This window comes from Heterodontus francisci, chromosome 4 (assembly GCF_036365525.1).
Source record: "Heterodontus francisci isolate sHetFra1 chromosome 4, sHetFra1.hap1, whole genome shotgun sequence".
Classification (NCBI taxonomy): domain Eukaryota; kingdom Metazoa; phylum Chordata; class Chondrichthyes; order Heterodontiformes; family Heterodontidae; genus Heterodontus; species Heterodontus francisci.
The window spans coordinates 87200315-87221738 of NC_090374.1; the positions used below are offsets into that span (position 1 = coordinate 87200315).

At 44.6% G+C, this 21424-nt stretch overlaps 1 protein-coding gene across 4 annotated transcripts in view; it reads right to left on the bottom strand.

Annotated features, from left to right (window-relative positions):
• The window catches only part of tmem232 (transmembrane protein 232), a 164165-nt gene that overhangs the window by 18017 nt on the left and 124724 nt on the right, over positions 1-21424 (bottom strand). For all 4 annotated transcript variants that reach the window (XR_010974875.1, XM_068029810.1, XM_068029809.1 and 1 more), the window contains exon 12: positions 8925-9172. Coding sequence is in view for 3 of the 4 variants with exons in the window: in XM_068029810.1 (XP_067885911.1) it covers positions 8925-9172 (248 nt within the window). In the remaining variant the exon portion in view is untranslated. The remainder of the gene's footprint in view (positions 1-8924; positions 9173-21424) is intronic.

Genomic DNA, 21424 nt, shown 5'->3' on the forward strand with positions numbered 1-21424 from the left:
CTAGTCAAAAAAAAAGGAAGCATTCGTAAGGGCCGGATAGCTAGGAACAGACGAATCCCTTGAAGAATATAAAGACAGTAGGAAGGAACTTAAGCAAGGAGTCAGGAAGGCTAAAAGGGGTCATGAAAAGTCATTGGCAAACAGGATTAAGGAAAATTCCAAGGCTTTTTATATGTATATAAAGAGCAAGAGGGTAACTAGGGAAAGGGTTGGCCCACTCAAGGACAGAGAAGGGAATCTATGTGTGGAGCCAGAGGAAATGGGTGAGGTACTAAATGAGTACTTTGCATCAGTATTCACCAAAGAGAAGGACTTGGTGGATGATGAGCCTAGGGAAAGGAGTATAGATAGTCTCAGTCATCTCATTATCAAAAATGAGGATGTGTTGGGTGTCTTGCAAAGCATTAAGGTAGATAAGTCCCCAGGGCCTGATGGGATCTACCCCAGAATACTGAGGGAGGCAAGGGAAGAAATTGCTGGGGCCTTGACAAAAATCTTAGCATCCTCAATGGCTACAGGTGAGGTCCCAGAGGACTGGAGAATAGCCAATGTTGTTCCTTTGTTTAAGAAGGGTAGCAAGGATAATCCAGGAAATTATAGGCCGGTGAGCCTTACGTCAGTGATAGGGAAATTATTAGAGAGGATTCTTCAGGACAGGATTTACTCCCATTTGGAAACAAATGACAGCATGGTTTTGTGAAGGGGAGGTCGTGTCTCACTAATTTGATTGAGTTTTTTGAGGAAGTGACAAAGATGATTGATGAAGGAAGGGCAGTGGAAGTTATCTATATGGACTTCAGTGAAGCCTTTGACAAGGTCCCTCATGGCAGACTGATACAAAAGGTGAAGTCACACGGGATCAGAGGTGAGCTGGCAAGATGGATACAGAACTGGCTCAGTCATAGAAGACAGAGGGTAGCAGTGGAAGGATGCTTTTCTGAATGGAGGGATGTGACTAGTGGTGTTCCACAGGGATCAGTGCTGGGAACTTTGCTGTTTGTAGTATATATAAATGATTTGGAGGAAAATGTAGCTGGTCTGATTTGTAAGTTTGCGGACGACACAAAGGTTGGTGGAGTTGCAGATAGTGATGAGGATTGTCAGAGGATACAGCAGGATATAGATCGGTTGGAGACTTGGGCGGAGAAATGGCAGATGGAGTTTAATCCGGACAAATGTGAGGTAATGCATTTTGGGAGGTCTAACGCAGGTGGGAAGTATACAGTAAGTGACAGAACCCTTAGGAGTATTGACAGGCAGAGAGATCTGGGCGTACAGGTCCACAGGTCACTGAAAGTGGCAACGCAGGTGGATAAGGTAGTCAAGAAGGCATACGGCATGCTTGCCTTCATTGGGCGGGGCATAGAGTATAAAAATTGGCAAGTCATGCTGCAGCTGTACAGAACCTTAGTTAGGCCACACTTAGAATATTGCATGTAATTCTGGTCGCCACACTACCAGAAGGACGTGGAGGCTTTGGAGAGGGTACAGAAGAGGTTTACCAGGATGTTGCCTGGTCTGGAGGGCATTAGCTATGAGGAGAGGTTAGAAAAACTCGGATTGTTTTCACTGGAACGACGGAGGTGGAGGGGCGACATGATAGAGGTTTACAAAGTTATGAGCAGCATGGACAGAGTGGATAGTCAGAAGCTTTTTCCCAGGGTGGAAGAGTCAGTTACTCGGGGACATAGATTTAAGGTGCGAGGGGCAAAGTTTAGAGGGGATGTGCGAGGCAAGTTTTTTACACAGAGGGTGGTGAGTGCCTGGAACTTGCTGCCAGGGGAGGTGGTGGAAGCAGATGCGATAGCGTCGTTTAAGAGACATCTTGACAAATATATGAATAGGAAGGGAATAGAGGGATATGGGCCCCGGAAGTGCAGAAGGTGTTAGTTTCGGCAGACATCAAGATCGGCGCAGGCTTGGAGGGCTGAATGGCCTGTTTCCGTGCTGTACTGTTCTTTGTGCCTGGCGGACAATTTAATCTGCTGAGTATTTCCAGCATTTCTTGTTTTTGTTTCGGATTTTCAGAATCTGCAGTATTTTGCTTTTATTTTAGTGGACAATTTAATCTACCAGGTGTCAGATTTTGACAGCAAAGGCCCTCCAGGGACCTTTTGTGTCAAAATCATTGGGGGGTGTACAAGAAAAGGAGCCAGCAATCAAACCAGCACTCAAAATTTATTAAATGGACAACAAGCACCAGTCACCACGGTTAACCCCACATCCGAATTACTAACGAGTAAGGTTACGACCCAACAGCCACAAGTGACTGGTCTCCCTTGCCCGGCCTTGACTACAGGACCAGAAAATGGACTTGCAATAATAAAAAGTAATAAAATTGTATATGATAATATAAAGCTTGAGTTGGTACCGGTAATATTGAATATCTCAGATATCCAGCTACCTGACTGGTGCCCTGAGAAGACCCGAGAGTTGTACAAGGTATTACTGTAACAATTGTTGAGACAGGAATTTGGTAATGAGAAAATAATAAAGGGAAAGAGACATAAATGCAGCTTAGTGAATGACGCAGCCACAGTCCTTAATACGGGGACTTCAATTGTCAATACTATAGATTTGGAAAATGTGGACCAGAAGGTTAGAACTCTCAGTCAGCTCTTAAAGGATATTTTGAAAAAGGAACAAAAGGCACAGAAGTGGTGTAGCTAAAGTAGGACAGGATCTGACAAAAACAGTGACAGGACTGGTGAGAGTACGGGAAGGTTATGCTCATACTATTAATTATATCATAGAAAAGGTAAAGGAGGTCCACGACATTTCAAATAATGAAAGTGTTTGTAGTACATATGGTCCGTGGATGTTAGAACAAATGAAGGAAAATTGGAGGCAAATTGATGCAGGACAGGTACCTGTTTGGATAAATTACACCCAGTTGGAGGACTTAGCTAGTCACACAAATGATAAAATTACCAGGTGCCAACTCAGAAAACTTAAGGTATGGAAAGGTCGGGAATGTGTAAATACAGGATCTATGAGTATTGGAGTAGTGTTGGAATACCTGTAATTCTGAGAGATAAGTTAGGGATGCAATTACATGAAGTAGAAAATATAGGGGTGACAAAGGGAAAAGATTACATAAAATACCATGATATTTTACCCTAAGTTATGGAAATTGGAAAAGAGGTAGTTGGAACAACATTGTCTGAGTGTAGTCTGGAAAACCAGGTGGTCATATGTCCTCATCCTATATATAAAACGGTAGAATCAAAATGTGGGTTTAATGCCACTGTAAATTGCACCATGCAGACTAGGAAAGCATTGTCAGGGCTAACCCATGTGGCCTATATGGGAAAGGGGAGAAATTGCTTAACCACCACAACGAAGGAGTACCAGTATGGACATAACCGGACTTGTCCGGTGAACAACAGTACGTTTTGTTTCAACCCACAAATACCAACCAGGGTGGGGAAGATGGAGTTGGTAGACATACAAAAACGAAAGACAGAAAGTATTAAGGGGTTTGACAAATTACCTCCGGGAATATAGATATACTATTGCGCAATTGCCCACACGCTTGGGTAAAGAGAGACAGCAGCTAGAAGCCATTGGTGTAGTGCACTACAATCTGGAACAACAGTTGAAGAAGCTACAAGATGAGATTGATGAGATAAACGATTCAACCTGGTGGGAGGACTTATGGAACTGGGGGTCAAACGTGCAGATGCACCCCTGGTTTAGAATTATCTCCCATGTCCTGATAGTGGTTTTGGGTATCATGGTGTTATATGTGACAGACGTAATTTGGAAACATAAGAAATTAATTAGGCAATGTGAGAGGATGTATGAATACAGGATGGACAGCTACCTTAAAGACAATCAGTGTTCAAACTTGCTCTATAAAAGATAGACAATTAGTTATGCCACACAAGGGTGATTGTATAACCTATTCGTATATACTTAAAATGAATTAATGAATGATCAACATGCTCTAAGAATGAAATTGCGGCTGTATTATATTCGCACAAGTGATTATGTAATGGTGAAGATACAAATCCCTAAATGTATGGGATAGAACTATGTGCTGCTATTACTGTAGCCAAGTTACTGTGACGTGAATATGTGCCTAGGTTTGGAATCCCTGAAATCATATCTAGCGACAATGGCCCTTGACTTCTTGCTGGCGGCACAAGATGGGGTCTGTGCAGCTCATCCTGTACGTTGTCATCCAACTGTTCCGATGTTGCATCTGCTCCGTTTGCCGGTCACAGAATCTCCAGGGTCCTGGTGGCAGTCCAGCAACCCATCTCCTCCCTCTCCTCAAGAACCATGACCCTACTAAGGATGAAGCCCAGTGGCTAGCAAACTTGAAGAACTTGAGTGAGGACTGGAAGTTGTCCTTTCAGGACAAAAGGGGGAAAGTGTGGAACCTGAGGTGAGCCACCCTCGGACAAGGGGTGTGGGTTTGCCTGGTCAGTATATTTCTCACACTAACTGTTCCTTAGGAATGTGTCATGTCTGGGTGATGAGATAAGAAGAGTGTTGTTGAAGCATAATGTCTCTCTCTGTTATTGCGCTGTACCAGCTGCAAGGCCAATGGTGAGATAGATATGTAAACAAAGGATTGAAAATTACTGTATCTTATTCGTTTAGAGCAAAAACTGAATTGTAATATTATTGGTGCTTTAGAATGCAAATTAAGGATCGAACTATTGTTGTAAGATTATTGGTTGCAGAATAGTATAATTGCCATTGTTTTACTGAAATTCTTCAGAACATCGCACTGAGTCTCAATGTGTTTGTTCTCCTTGTGCACAAGTTAATAAAAGTCGGTTGCGAGTACTCCCCGTGCCAAGTCTGATTATTTTACTACAGTTTCTTCGACAGTGGTAGCAGGTACGATAGCGACGTTTAAGAGGCATCTTGACAAATACATGAATAGGATGGGAATAGAGGGATACGGTCCCCAGAAGTGCAGAAGGTTTTAGTTTCGGCAGGCATCAAGAACGGCACAGGCTTGGAGGGCCGAATGGCCTGTTCCTGTGCTGTACTGTTCTTTGTTCTTTAGTGTGATAAACTCTTAATAATTTCTCACATTGCAGATTGTCAATCCAGATGACACTTTATGGTCCAGATAAAGATATATTGTGATCATGTTGTGTACTTTTGAAACTACAATAAAATACGAAGGCAGACATTTGAACTCCTAGACTAGAATGTTACCTAGTGAGCAGCTTACCTGTCTGGAATTGTTAGCTGATGGCCCAGCTAATTTTAATGCTTGGGCTTCAGTAACATGTCACTAACCAAATTCCCCTTAGTGCACAAGAAGTGACAATTGTGGCATTTCTACAGAATGAAGTATGTTTAGATAAATAAGAGTCAGCAAGGTCAGTCCTGATGAAAGGTCACTGGCCTGAAACGTTAACTCTGCTTCTCTCTCCACAGATGCTGCCAGACCTGCTGAGTTTTTCCAGCACTTTCTGTTTTTATTTCAGATTTCCAGCATCCGCAGTATTTTGCTTTTATTATGGGTAATTCATGCTTCAAGCTGCAGGCGGGGGCTGTGATGGTTAGCTTCTGTGCTTTTCTTCAAGTCTTCCATTGATAAAATGGGGGGCGGGGGGGTTGGGGGCGGGTGGTGGCGAGGTGCAGTCTATATGTTTTTTCGGCTTTCTGTATGACCTGTTGTTATGAAGACAGATTTGGTTTAAGGGGAACAAGATGTGTCTTGCAGCTGTTGCAGGCTCTAAAGTCTCAACTGAAGAAGTACCAATTTGTGACAGCATGTTGGGATATATAGAGCTGGATTTTACAGCCACCCTGAAGTATAGGGTCGTGGAAGGGGGTGGCGTAAAATGCCTTCTGGAGAGGCCCGTCAAGGGCCTCGATACCAGGAAGGCCCGGCCCAATATTGCTGGTGGCAGCAAATCCTCGTGGCGACTCCCCCTGCTACTCTGCGACAGGAGCCAAATCTAAATATGTTAATTTATTAAAATAAATCAATGAAGTACTTACCCCCTACTGCCGTCCGTTCCGCAGCGATATTGCTGCCAGTGGCCGGCACTCCCACGCCTTCAGATACCCGTTCGGAGATCCGATGCGGGACACTGGTGGGGAGGGGGGAGCAGGTAAGTATTTCAGTGTGGGAGGTGGGGGGGAGTGGGGCCAAACTAATATGATTGGTGTAAGGGATGGTGAGAAGGGGTGAAGTAAAAAATTTATGAACTTTGGGGGCGGGGAGGAAGGCCAGATACACAAGGTAAGTATTTTGTGGGGGGAGAGGGCAAGGAATGAATTCTTTGGTTATTGGGGGGATGGGAGAGGGGCCAGAAACATTTATTTAATTTTAAAAATAAATTTTAATTCAATATCTCTTTAAAAATTTAAATTGTAATGTAGGGCTTGAAGCCCTTTAAAAATGCTGTCGGTGCCTGCGCAGTGACGCCTGACGCCATTGCTGGGGATGGACCGCCTGCCCCCTCCACATCATCGGGGGGGCGGGAGCGGACCGCCCCAGCCATTTAATGAGCAGCCGCGCTGAATATTGCGGTGGCTCAACGACGTGCAGTCTGCACAGGCAGACCGCCATTTTTGAAATCCAGCCCATAGTGCAAAAGTAGAGGAAGTGTTGGATTGGAGCTAGCAAAACTCATCAAAATGCAGAACCTGTTGAGTAGTGGCTGACCTTTGTGAGCAAATTGCCATTTCAGTGACTCCCTTATTATCGCAGCTTTGGATCCACTTGCAGTGAATGTCTCTGGAAAGTTGAAGTACCACCACAGGAAAGAGAAGACCAACAGACTTAGGGATATTTTCCATGGAACTCAGCCTCTCTACAGAATGGCAGTATTGGCAAAATTATCAGGAGTTTCAGGGCGTGGATGGAAACACCCTGCCAGAGGTATTCCAGTGAGCCATGTTCTAACTGATGATTCACTGCAATTTGGCTCACTAATAATGCCTGGGATTTTGAAGACTTAGCCCAGTTTATTGCCTGGAGATTTGGAAGTTGCCTCACTTGCATCCAGGGTCTTATCTTTTCCACAGGAATTTGGAGATGCAATTATAAAGATCCTGGAACCATGAGCTGGAATATGGACAGGAAGGATCTAGAACAGATTCAGGATCATATTCTTGGGATAACAGGGCTATTTAGAGCACATCTTATCAAAAAGTACTGCAGGGATTATGGCCAATGGACACAGTAATGCACAAAGTATGCCTTCAGCCCAAAATCCCTGGAAGCCATATAAACCATGGCCAAGAGTCAACAGTCTCCAGATCCTGCCATATTCGTGCTTGGCTGTAGCCTGCGGACAGGGATCACAAACTTGTACAGCTCTCATTACTGACAATGAGAAGATACATGTCCCATCTATGACACAACCTAAACTTCACTTTTACCTCTCCTCAAATGTTCAGGCAAAATACATTTGACACATTTAAAAAATGTTAAAAATTCTTTCATGGGATGCAGGCATCGCTGGCAAGGCCAGCATTTGTTGCCCATCTCTAATTGCCCTTGAACTGGGTGGCTTGCTAGGCCATTTCAGAGGACAGTTAAGAGTCAACCACATTGCTGTGGGTCTGGAATCATATGTAGGCCAGACCAGGCAAGGACAGCAGATTCCCTTCCCTGAAGGACATTAGTGAAGAACCAGATGGATTTTTACAACAATCGACAATGGTTTCATGGTCGCCGTTAGACTAGCTTTTAATTCCATATTTTAATTAATTGAATTCAAATCTCACCATCTGCCATGAGCATATATGAGTCCTCAGAGCATTAGCCTAGGCCTCTGGATCACTAGTTCAGTGACATTACCACTACACTACCGCCACCCCTATCGTTGGAACAAAATACATGGGCATTTGTAAGAACAAAAGATGGCTTATAATTCAACTATAGACCCTCTGTCAGAAGCTTAGTGCCAAGAGCTAAACATTAACTCACCTTTTCAATTTACAAATGCTTATGACCCCTTATGTATTTCCAGTATTTCTGTTTTATATTCTCCAACTTTTGAAGTTTTCTTTCTATTTATCAACACATTAGCAATGCCTATCTGGAAATAAAAATGTGTGGGTTTCCTTCACTTGTTCCCAGCCCCCAAGTCTAAAAAGACTGACAAAGGACTATAAGGTCCACCCAGAGACCATTGTCCACTGACACCCATCTCCCTCCTTTTTCACCTAGAATCACTTGCCAAGGAGTGATCTGTCTGTGGTGCTACCAATCTATACACAAATATATTCGAGTTCTGTGTGACCTTTTAACGTACTGTGATATAACTAGATATTATTGTTTGTTTATATGTGGATCATCTTTAATACAATACAATTCAGCTGGAAGAGTAAACATTGGGAAGTTATAATTAAAAAACAAATTTAAAAATGTTTTCAAAAAGTTGTTCATTTTTCTTTTAGTGAAGTGTTGAACATCCATCTATTTTAATTTGTTTACTTCTATATGGATTACCATCGCAGGGCTTGGACCTGACCCACTCCAGATAAACTGTTCACATGACTATCAATTTTCCTGAGCAAAGAATCTCTTCAACAAAGCATTTCAGTCCTTTGTTCAAGCTACACACTTGGTACTCTAGCTGTCTTTTCTTCCCAGACCTTGTTATCTTCGGCAGCATTTAATCTTGTTCCTCCCCTTTGCCCCTGTCATGTTTCAAAATCTATTGACCATTTTTCACTGAAAGAATGGAAAAATAGTTACTTTGAACGTAGTTTTTAAAAAAAATCATGATGTATACAGAAAAGTTTAAAAAACTGGTGGGGAACCAGTATTGTCTGCTGATACTTCCAGATTCTAACAGTCACTATACACCACCACTGCTGATGTAAATTGATAGATTTTTCTAAAACTAATTTTATAGTTGATTTACCATAGCTGGAAAATAAGAACAGATGTAGTTCAAAAATCATGAGAATGATGTTAAATTTATTCTTACCTGAGCGAAAGACGTGCCATTCTTTTTTCGACGTTAAATTGTTTCTGAAGTGGAGGCCTGGGGTGAATGGGTCGTTGCGGCAGCATCCGAGGCAAAGGGATATAAGGAACTACAGGAGGCAGGCACAGCTGAGACAGAACGCCTGCTATTCGCCAACCCAGAAAGTGAATTGCTACTGAGCTCCTGAGTGATGGTAATGTTTTAGAGCTTGCATCAATGAAAGGATTTACTGGGCCATTTAACTCTGCCTAGGAAAATAAAAAAGGATGTCAATACAAATGAAGTGAAGCAATATTTTTCATCATCTAGGTGTGAGTAGTACTGTTTGCAATGAAGATACATTGGCAATCATGATTTCTTTTCCCAGGGTTGCCACAGCTTTGCCATCAAGGTTGTAATGGATGAGGTGAACCTCCTTGGAAATCCAATACTAGGGTGTCCACAGTTTTTGTTTTATTGGGTCATTTATTTGCTTACCATGGAGGCTCACTGACTACATATAACATTGTTTAAGGAACATACACAAAAGCCACTCTTGAAACCCCCTACCTCCAGCAATTTGAGTTAGCTGCTCCATTTCAGGAGCATATGCAGCAGGATAGGGCACAGGCCAGTGTTTGAAGAACTTTGATAGAACAGATATCTGTGCGTACATTGCATTTCTAACTAAATGGGTTTTCAAATCACTGAATATATTTTCAAAAGCTTTAATCTTGACCTGTCCAGTATTTAGTGCAGCAAATCATTGGTAACAAATCTTGGCACAAAATTCCAGTGGAAGCGTAGACAGATCACCAATGAGTGACTAGAAAACAGAGCAGATGCTGTGCTCTATGATTCTAAGCTAGTTCTACCCTACTTTTAGATGACAGCTCAGTGATACCACTCTGAATCAGAAGGTTGTGGCTTCAAGCACCACTTTCAAATGAGATGTTAAATTGAGGGCTTGCTTGTTCCCTCAGGTGGACATAAGAGTTTCCATGGCATTTTTTGAACGGCAGGGGAGTTTCCAATGTCCTGAATAACATTTATCCCTCAACCTACATCACTAAAACAGACTATCTGGTCATTTAACTCATAGTCTTGCAAATGAATGGCAATTTGTGTGCAAATGATAGCAGTAAGTATACTTGAAGAGTATTTCAATGGCTGTGAAGAGCTTGAGGTTGTGAAAGGTGCTATACAAATGCAAGTGTTTTCTTCAATAACCCTGAGATTCGAGACTTCTATAATCTATCAATCAGGCTAATGTGCATGGGGTTCTCCAGAATACCTCCTGAATACCACCCTACTACTTACACACACGCTTCCATGTGCTGCTGGAAAATGAGTAACTGGGGGGCACAGATCCACATATCAGCACTACATCAATTGTATCAGCAAACCCTATTCGACTATCAAGTTGGAAAATTAATAAACACAAATAGGTCTTGTGAGCAGACATGCCAGGAAGACAAATATTTGGTTGACTAATGTTAACTAAAACAAAAGTAAAACACTGCAGTTGCTGGAAATGTGAAATATTAAACAGAAAATGCTGGAAACACTGAAGTGGTCAGACAGTGTCTGTGGGTTTCTCCTGTTCTGCCTTTTGCTTGCAGCTGGAAGTCTGAGATTGTGGCCTGCTGTTCCTCCCCCTCATCCCCCCTAGCCAAAATAGCATTCCAAACACCAAATCTATAATGCCAACCATAGGTCTTACTGAAGACCCTGGTCAAAATTCCACTTGCAGGTTGATAGGTAAATTGGCCATTATAAATTGCCCCTAGTATAGGTAGGTGGTAGGAGAATATAGGGACAGGTGGGGATGTGGTAGGAATATGGGAACATCATTTTCAACAGCCAAAACAACAAAAGCAGCAGACCAAATTTTAAAATGAACATAACAGCGATTTACCTGAAAGCAGCTTATGATCCCTTTAAATAACCCAGGAACTAGCATCTGTCTGACTCTTCCCACCCATGATTTGTGGGTTTATTACAGAACTCGAAAATAGCATGCTAAAGTTGTTTAAAATGGCATTTGGGTCTAGATGCAGGTGCAGCACTCTATTCCTTTCCTTCCACACCCTCCACCCTCTTCCTCCTTTCCCTTCCCCTTTCTCTCTTCCCACTTTTGTCATTCTCCCCTCTCCACCAACCACCTCCCACCCTTCTGGGTCTAATTCAATTTTTCTCGCCCTCTAACCCTGCTTGACCTAAACACTGCATTTGATCTTGACTCTTCATATACGGTACCACAGCAGATCGATCAAAACATTAAAAACATTAAGGTTACATATATTTTTTGGGAAATAAATTTTTATTTAAAAATGAATTAAAAATAAGTCATGGAATAATATGATAATGGCAGACAGAAGATTCATCCCAAATGTTCTCGGATGCTAGTTTTGAACTATATGAAGATGGAGCTCCTATAAAAGTAATTTCACATAATGCCTTATCATGGAACTTGATGGTAAAAAAAATGTTTCTGGATCCTAAGCTCATAACTGTTGGAAAGAAATGGAATAGCCTGAATTCCACTTCCCCACTATTAGGAATGTGTAACTTCAATATTTTAGAAAATACATTGCTCGCTAAGGAATGTAGCATTGTTACATTGCAACAGGAAGTTTGTCATTTAGGAGAGATTTTGGACAGAAGGTGTATAAGAGGCTGGGGTGGAAAGCAGGAGGCAAAGGAACATTCATGGGTTTTTACATACAATTGTGCAGACTAAGGAAAGCAGAGAGAGGGCTCTGTCTAGAGGGAATGCCTTGAAACAATAATGGGTTGGAGGGTGAAAAGAACTTACAAGATTTATATCTTTTCATATATTTTCCACTGTGCACCTGGAGAAACAAACATTATGGGTGTGTGTTGGGGGGGGTGGGGGGCGGGGTGGTGTGGTTGCAGGGAAATGTTCTACAATCGTAGCAAAAATTGGGCTGATAGAGAATCGTCAGCCCATGTTACATCGTACCCGATTTCTTTTCTATTCAAATCACTGAAGATGTAAAATGGGCTGACGAATCGTTATGAGCTGGTTTCATGCTACTGGCATAGACCCAATTCATATCCATGCTATTCAATCAATCACATCTTGAGCAGTGGGAAACATTGCAGTAATTGTGCTGTTTTCCTAAATAAACAAAGATTGTTTGTTAATACTGTTTTATAACTATTTATTATTTCCAGATCATTTACAATAAAAGCACTACATTAAAACATGCAATTAGTTTCACAAATGAGAATGGAATCCCTGCTGGGAACTACTATAATCTTTATCTTTGCTTTGTGGATCTTTGATAAATGACTGACTATATGGTGTAATGTAAATTCGCGGAATAATAAGTATTTGTGAATATTAAACAGATGGTAAAGGTTTAGTATTTTGAAAAATAATTTCACAACTTTAATGCTTTCTTTGGTTCCAATTAGCTTTTGATAGTACACAGAACAAGTAAGAGAAAAATGTTTCTGTCACAGTTCAGGACCTTTTGACCATTATTAACAAAGAACAAAGAACAGTACAGCATAGGAACAGGCCATTTGGCCCTCCAAGCCTGCGCCGATCTTGATGCCTGTCTAAACTAAAACCTTCTGCACTTCTGGGGACCGTATCCCTCTATTCCCATCCTATTCATGTATTTGTCAAGATGCCTCTTAAACATCGCTATCGTACCTGCTTCCACCACCTCCCCCAGCAGCATGTTCCAGGCACTCACCACCCTCTGTGTAAAGAACTTGCCTTGCACATCCCCTCTAAACTTTGCCCCTTGCACCTTAAACCTATGTCCCCGAGTAACTGATTCTTCCACCCTGGGAAAAAGCTTCTGACTATCCACTCTGTCCATGCCACTCATAACTTTGTAAACCTCTATCATGTCGCCCCTATACCTCCGTCGTTCCAGTGAAAACAATCTGAGTTTATCCAACGTCTTCTCATAGCTAATGCCCTCCAGACCAGGCAACATCCTGGTAAACCTCTTCTGTACCCTCTCCAAAGCCTCCACGTCCTTCTGGTAGTGTGGCGACCAGAATTACATGCAATATTCTAAGTGTGGCCTAACTAAGGTTCTGTACAGCTGCAGCATGACTTGCCAATTTTTATACAAAGTGATTCCTGACAACGCTGGCCAGCGCCGACGTCATCAGGCTGCGCCGCGGTGCGCACATGCGCAGACGGTCTCCTGCTCTCTGCGCATGCGCTGCGTTCCGGCTTGCCAGGACCCGTTTGCGCATGCGCTGGTGATGTCATCGCGTTACGTCGTCTTCCTCGGGCAACGCGCCAGGTTGGCCTCTGCGCATGCGCTTCATGCAACGCCACCGGATATTCACGCATGCGTCAATCTTCCGATATTCACACATGCCTCAAAGCTTCGGCGCGAGTTTTTGAAAGTGGAAGGAGGAGAGGTTTCGTCGGGCATTTTCTCGCATTTTATCTCAATTATTTAGTCGTTTTGGAGATTTGCTTCATTTTTATTAGACAGAGGAGATTGTTCCAAGGTAAGTTGCTCTGAAAACATTTCCATTGTCTGGGGCACTTCATGTGCTCCAGTCACTGTTGTAAGTTGCTGTGTGCAGGCAGTACATGTGCTGCAGTCCAGCAAACAACCTTCCATCTAAACGGTCACTTTCGTTTTTGTAACGTTTCAATGGAGTGCATTCTGTATTTCTTATCTCATCGCATGTATCCCGTGTGGTCCCTTAATAGCCTTCCTGAACTTCCTAACCATATGCCTGCCTGTTCAAAGCTCCACTTCCCCAACCTGCGGTACCCTCTCCTTGCTGTTCAGTTACGCAGCCACCTGTTCCTGCACCCATCCGAGCAGTGCACATGGACACACAGCCACCTGTTCCTGCACCCATCCGAGCAGTGCACATGGACACACAGCCACCTGTTCCTGCACCCATCCGAGCAGTGCACATGGACACACAGCCACCTGTTCCTGCACCCATCCAAGCAGTGCACATGGACACACAGCCACCTGTTCCTGCACCCATCCGAGCAGTGCACATGGACACACAGCCACCTGTTCCTGCACCCATCAGAGCAGTGCACATGGACACACAGCCACCTCATGCCGTGTCCAGTGGTAGCACAAATGTGAATGTTCTTGCTGCGTACACAACTGGTGAGGTGGGAGTGCAGCCACACCATTCTCCATCCTCAGTGTTGCTTTAAGGCAAAGGTAGGTAAGAGTGAAAGAAATGGAAGGTGATGTTGATAGTAGTAGGCAGGATTAAATGGGAGCGTATGGGAAGGCGCAGGAGTAGCATAACCACTAGCAGGGAACAGCTGGGCTAAATGGCCTGCTTTATGTTCATAGTCCAAAAGAAATGTGTTTCTTTTTCCAGCACCCTCACATCATTCATGTTTTCCCTGAGAGCAGCATTGAACCATCACGAGATAGGGGCAGTTACATCTTCCTGACTCCTACAGCTGAGGTGGGTACTAAGTGATTCATTGGCGGTGTTATCAGTACATGCCTATCCTGCAGAGCATAAAGCATGCGCAACAGTAATTTCATTGGAGGGAGGGAAGCTCTGACACTCCTGTTCTTTCCTTATTTCTTTTCATGTAAAACGCCCTTGAGAAAACAATCCTTGAGACTTAAGGACGGCATTCAAGCAAAGGAGGCAGTGCAGGAGAGGACGCAAGGATGTGCTGATTCCTGCATCTGAGGTGGGTAACAAGTGCTTCATTGGCGACGTTATCAATTGGTGCCTTCACTGCAGAACTTAAAAAGGTGTGTGCAACAGTAATTTCAGTGGATGGAGGGAGGCAAGCTCTGACACTGATTTGCTTTATTTCTTTTCATGTAAAATATGCTGTCGAGAAAACAATCCTTGAGACTTAAGGTCAGCATTCAAGCAACGAAGGCAACTGGATCATGCTGCGGAGCTTGTCACGATGTGGAAAGGAACATTGTATTTATGGTTGAAGTGGGAGTGCACAATGGGATGCGCTTGGGGAACATTCACCAAGAATAGACTGAGCTCAGACTCTTGTGACTTTGCCTTCTTCACATAAACAATACAGTAGTGGAATAGAGAGCCAAGCGTTCATACACCACAAGGCTCTCCAGGAACAATCTCTTCAGCTGTGCATAGCAGAGACTCGGCCTGTCTGTCTCACGGGAATGCTGGACACAACACTCATGTATCCATGCACAGCAGTTCCTCGGATGCTTAATGAACTTAATAAAACTTCTCAATAATTAAAACCAGAATTGTTGAGGTTTTGTTTTGGATGCTATTTCCCCGACTTTGCAACTGTACTTCAGATATTCAACTGTGGTGGAGGGGTGGAGGTAGGGGGGTAGAGGGAGGGGTGGAGGTACGGGGGTAGAGGGAGGGGTGGGTGAAGAGGGGGATAGAGGGGTGGGTGAAGAGGGGGAGGGAGGGGTGGGTGAAGAGGGGGAGGTGAAGAGGGAGAGGGCGGAGGGGTGGGGAGAGCAGGGAGGGGTGGAGAGAGGGAGCATGCAAAAGGCAGGGACCAGACAGTGGCAATGCCTGAAGTATTGTTGAGAAGTAGGGGAGAAAGCAACTGGGTAGGGGAGAAAGCAACTGGATTGGGCATCCGCAGCTGGAGGGAAATGCTGAATGGAGAGGGCCGAAAGGCCGTAGAGAGCTGCGGGGAGCGAGCGGCCGAAGACCTTGGTGTCGCCGGGTTCAGGGAATGGCCGGTAAGTCACCCTCCCTCCCTCCCTCAACTCTCCCCCTCCCTCCCTCTCTCTCCCCCTCCCTCCCTCTCTCTCCCCCTCCCTCCCTCAGCTCTCCCCCCCCTCCCTCCCTCCCACAGCTCTCCCCACCCTCCCTCCCTCAGCTCACCCCCCCCCCCCCGCCCCCGCCACCGCTGCTCTCCCCGCACTGGTCTCCCCGCCCCCCGCGCTGCTCTCCTCGGCCCGCTCCACTCTCTCACTCCGGCCATTGTATGCTGCCACGTGTTTGTTAGGTTGCCTCTGTGTGATTCTTTGACCAACGCCATCTTTAGTCCTGGCAGCTGTTACAGTCGCAAGCTGTGACGTTTTAGTGGCACATGCTGTATTTGCGCATGTGCCAAAACAGCGCCACCTACCGATAGCGTTGTCAACAAATGCAGTCATTTTTATACTCTATGCCCCGACCGATGAAGGCAAGCATGCCGTATGCCTTCTTGACTACCTTATCCACCTGCGTTGCCACTTTCAGTGACCTGTGGACCTGTACGCCCAGGTCTGTCTGCCTGTCAATACTCCGAAGGGTTCTGCCATTTACTGTATACCTCCCACCTGTATTAGATCTTCCAAAATGCATTACCTCACATTTGTCCGGATTAAACTCCATCTGCCATTTCTCCGCCCAAGTCTCCAACCGATCTATATCCTGCTGTATCCTCTAACAATCCTCATCACTATCCGCAACTCCACCAAACTTTGTGTCATCCGCAAACGTACTAAATGGACCAGCTACATTTTCCTCCAAATCATTTATACATAATACAAACAGCAAAGGTCCCAGCACTGATCCCTGCGGAACTTCTGACCAAATGACATCATCCTTAAAAGATGCATCAATAGTGAAAGGTAACATTGAAGACAGACAAGGTACAGAAGCAGAGGTGATTGACACAGATATTGAAGCACATGAACCCATAATTTCTAATACAGATCCAGACCACTAGTCACAGCGCTCCATTCAGAAAAGCACCTTTCAACTGCTACCCTCTGTCTTCTATGACCAAGCCAGTTCTGTATCCATCTTGCCAGCTCACCTCTGATCCCATGTGACTTCACCTTTTGTACCAGTCTGCCATGAGGGACCTTGTCAAAGGCTTTACTGAAGTCCATATAGACAACATCCACTGCCCTTCCTTCATCAATCACCTTCGTCACTTCCTCAAAAAACTCGATCAAGTTAGTGAGACACGACCTCCCCTTCACAAAACCATGCTGTCTCTCGCTAATAAGTTCATTTGTTTCCAAATGGGAGTAAATCCTGTCCCGAAGAATCCTCTCTAATAATTTCACCACCACTGACATAAGGCTCACTGGCCTATAATTTCCTGGATTATCCTTGCTACCCTTCTTAAACAAAGGAACAACATTGGCTATTCTCCAGTCCTCTGGGACCTCACCTGTAGCCATTGAGGAAGCAAAGATTTTTGTCAAGGCCCCAGCAATTTCTTCCCTTGCCTCCCTCAGTATTCTGGGGTAGATCCCATCAGGCCCTGGGGACTTATCTACCTTAATGCTTTGCAAGACGCACAACACCTCCTCCTTTTTGATAATGACATGACCCAGACTATCCACACTCCCTTCCCTGGTCTCATCATCCACCAAGTCCTTCTCTTTGTTGAATACTGATGCAAAGTACTCATTTAGTACCTCGCCCATTTCCTCTGGCTCCACACATAGGTTCCCTTCTCTGTCCTTGAGTGGGCCAACCCTTTCCCTGGTTACCCTCTTGCTCTTTATATACATATAAAAAGCCTTGGAATTTTCCTTAATCCTGTTTGCCAATGACTTTTCATGACCCCTCTTAGCCCTCCTGACTCCTTGCTTAAGTTCCTTCCTACTTTCTTTATATTCCTCAAGGGCTTCGTCTGTTCCCAGCCTTCTAGCCCTTACGAATGCTTCTTTTTTCTTTTTGACTAGGCTCACAATATCCCTTGTTATCCAAGGTTCCCGAAACTTGCCAAACTTATCCTTCTTACTCACAGGAACATGCTGGTCCTGGATTCTAATCAACTGACGTTTGAAAGACTCCCACATGTCAGATGTTGATTTACCCTCAAACAGCCACCCCCAATCTAAATTCTCCAGTTCCTGCCTAATATTGTTATAATTAGCCATCCTCCAATTTAGCACCTTCACCCGAGGACTACTCTTATCCTTATCCACAAGTACCTTAAAACTTATGGAATTATGGTCACTGTTCCCGAAATGCTCCCCTACTGAGACTTTGACGACTTGGCTGGGTTAATTCCCCAATACCAGGTCCAGTACGGCCCCTTCCCTAGTTGGACTATCTAAATATTGTTTCAAGAAGCTCTCCAGGATGCTCCTTAAAAATTCTGCCCCATCCAAGCCCCTAGCACTAAGTGAGTCCCAGTCAATATAGGGGAAGTTAAAATCATCCACCACTACAACCCTGTTACCTTTACATCTTTCCAAAATCTGTCTACATATCTGCTCTTCTACCTCCCGCTGGCTGTTGGGAGGCCTGTAGTAAACCCCCAACATCGTGACTGCACCCTTCCTATTCCTGAGCTCCACCCATATTGCCTCGCTGCATGACCCCTCCGAGGTGTCCTCCCGCAGTACAGCTGTGATATTCTCCTTAACCAGTAATGCAACTCTCCCACCCCTTTTACATCCCCCTCTATCCCGCCTGAAGCTTCTAAATTCCAGAACATTTAGCTGCCAATCCTGTCCTTCCCTCAACCAAGTCTCTGTAATAGCAACAACATCATAGTTCCAAGTACTAATCCAAGCTCTAAGTTCATCTGCCTTACCTGTTGTACTTCTTGCATTGAAACAAATGCATTTCAGACCACCAGTCCCGCTGTGCTCAGCAACATCTCCCTGCCTGCTCTTCCTCTTAGTCTTACTGGCCTTATTTACTAGTTCACCCTCGGTTATTTCACCTGCTGTCCTACTGCCCTTGTTCCCACCCCCCTGCCACACTAGTTTAAACCCTCCCGAGTGACACTAGCAAACCTCGCAGCCGGGATTTTGTGCCCCTCCAGTTTAGATGCAACCCATCCTTCTTGTACGGGTCCCACCTGTCCCTGAAGAGATCCCAATGATCCAGATATCTGAAACCCTTCATCCTACACCAGCTGTTCAGCCACATGTTTAGCTACACTATCTTCCTATTTCTAGCCTCACTGGCACGTGGCACAGGAAGTAATCCTGAGATTACAACCCTAGAGGTCCTGTCTTTTAACTTTCTACCTAACTCCCTAAACTCCCCTTGCAGGACCTTGTCACTCTTCCTGCCTATGTCGTTGGTACCGATATGTACCACAACCTCTGGCTGTTCACCCTCCTCCTTCAGAATGCCCCCTGTTCATTCAGAGACATCTTTGACCCTGGCACCAGGGAGGCAACATACCATCCCGGAGTCTCTTTCACATCCACAGAAGCGCCTATCTGTGCCCCTGACTATAGCGTCCCCTATAGCTATTGCTTTTCTGCGCTTTCTCCCTCCCTGCTGAACAACAGTGCCAGCCGTGGTGCCACTGCTCTGGCTACTGCTGTTGTTTTCCCCTGATAGGCCATCCCCGCCAACAGTATCCAAAATGGTATACTTGTTAGAGAGGGGGATAGCCACAGGGGATTCCTGCACTGACTGCCTGCCCCTTCTAGCAGTCACCCATCCATCTGCCTGCGCCTTGTGTGTAACCATTATTCTATAGTAAGGATTTGAAAAGAGGTTATTTAAATAATGTGTCAAAAGTAAATAATAAAGAAGGAGTCTGAAATGGTGGGCAGCTAAGTTTTTGTGAGCTCTTATAGTATAAGTTATAAGCAATTCAGTAATTGATAAACTCCTCACACTCATTTCACTGGAAGACTTTTCATCTTTTTCCAACTGTGAACAGTAAGAAATAATGCAGAATGTCAACAGTCAAGAAGCTGCTGAGGCAGATAGGCTCCAGAAAAGCAGTCAGAATGTGGAGGCAATAGTCTGTTTCAGTCAAGAAAAATAACCTGAAGTGGTGCAGTATAATGTGTTGATTATTTTATATGGAGATAAGTTGTATCCATTGAATAAAGTGAATCTGGTTATAACTATGGCTTTGTACATTCACCTCATTGTGGAATAAGCAGCTTAAGGATATAGACCAAGTCTCACCTCATTGAGAGTTAATTTGAATGCAAATTGAAATAGACAGCAGGGGCAATCACAGCTAAGTAGGATCATAAATGAGCATTTCCAGCTGGGACTGAACAGACCAGAAAGCCTGACTATTGTTTTCCTTTCTCTAGCAAGGACACTGAGGCTATTTCTCAGACGTCATTAGTGCTTAATCTGAGTCCAGCTGAGACCAGGGATTCCAGGTTCAAGTCCCACAGAGTTTGACCACAAAAATCAAGGCTGACACTCCAGTGCAGTGCTGAAGAAGCACTGCATTGTCGGAGGTGCTGTCTTTTGGATGAGATGTTAAACCATTTGCTTGCTCAGATGGATGTAAAAGATCCCATGGCATTAATTTGAAGAGAAGGGGAGTTATACCTGGTGTCCTGGCCAATATTTATCCCTCAATCAACATCACAAAAACAGATTATCTGGTCATTATCACATTGCTGTTTGTGGGAGCTTGCTGTGTGTATACTGGCTGCAGCATTTCCTGCATTACAACAGTGACGACACTTCATTGGCTATAAAGTGCTTTGAGACATCTGGTGGTCATGAAAGTTAGGATTGCCGGGCCCGATCGTCCCGGTGGCGGCAAGGCTCCATGGCAGCCCCTCCGCTGCTCAGTGATGGGATCTGACTTTAAATATTTAAATGAGGTGTTTGCATGCATTAAAACCTAACCTGTAGCGATCTTACCTTCAGTTCCAGATCTTCAGTGCGACACTTCAGGGCAGCACTCATGCGCCTTCTCTTTATCGTCCAGGGATAGCTGGCGCCACTGAGGTGGGGAAGAGGGTCAGCTCTGCATTTTTAGTGTTGGGGGGGGGGAGGGGTGGACTCTGCACATTGTGCAGGTGAGGTGAGAAGGGTCAGGTCTGCAATTTCAGTGTCGTTGGGGGAAACTCTGCATTCTTTAAAAAGGGTGCCAACGCCTGCAGAGACAGCTGGCGTATTGACAGTGTTGCCGAGGCTGCCTCCACTATGTGATTGAGGGGGGTGGGGGTGGGGGTGGGGCTGGCTGCCCTGCATATTTAGATGAGCTGCCGGGCTCAAGAACGTGACTTCTATCTGGGCATTTTTCTTTCTATTTCATGAGAATCTTACAGAATTTATTTTGATGCAGAATTCCTGCTATCTCTGGATTTCCTCCACAAATAATTTTTTTTATCTTATCAGAAATTATTTGCTAGTTATTTCTCAGGAACATTATAGTATGTAGTTGAAATCTTCCTTCCAATTTCTACCACCAATAAGTCTACCTCCTACAGGAACACTTTCTCTTTTAGATCATCTGTTTCACATTTCAGTCTAAATTGCCTCCTTTGTGACTGTCAGTTTCTCTAGAATGGCAATGCTCCATTTGAAACGTCATCTGTTGTAAGAGCAAAATCACTGGGCTGAATTTTGTTTTCCTGCCGCCAGAAGCAGCGGCAGGCAAAACAAACTGGCGGCCCACACACACAGGCTGCGGGCCGCCACAATCTTGCACACAGCGGCTCATTTAAATATGGAGGGTGGGCCACCCCACCCCTCCCGATCACACGGCAGGGATGGCCTCAGTGATGCTGTGAACGGCGTCAGCTGCTTCCGCACAGGGGTGGCACCATTTCTAAAGGGCTGCCAGATCTAGAGACTGCAGACTTGAACCCAGTACCCCGCTCCCC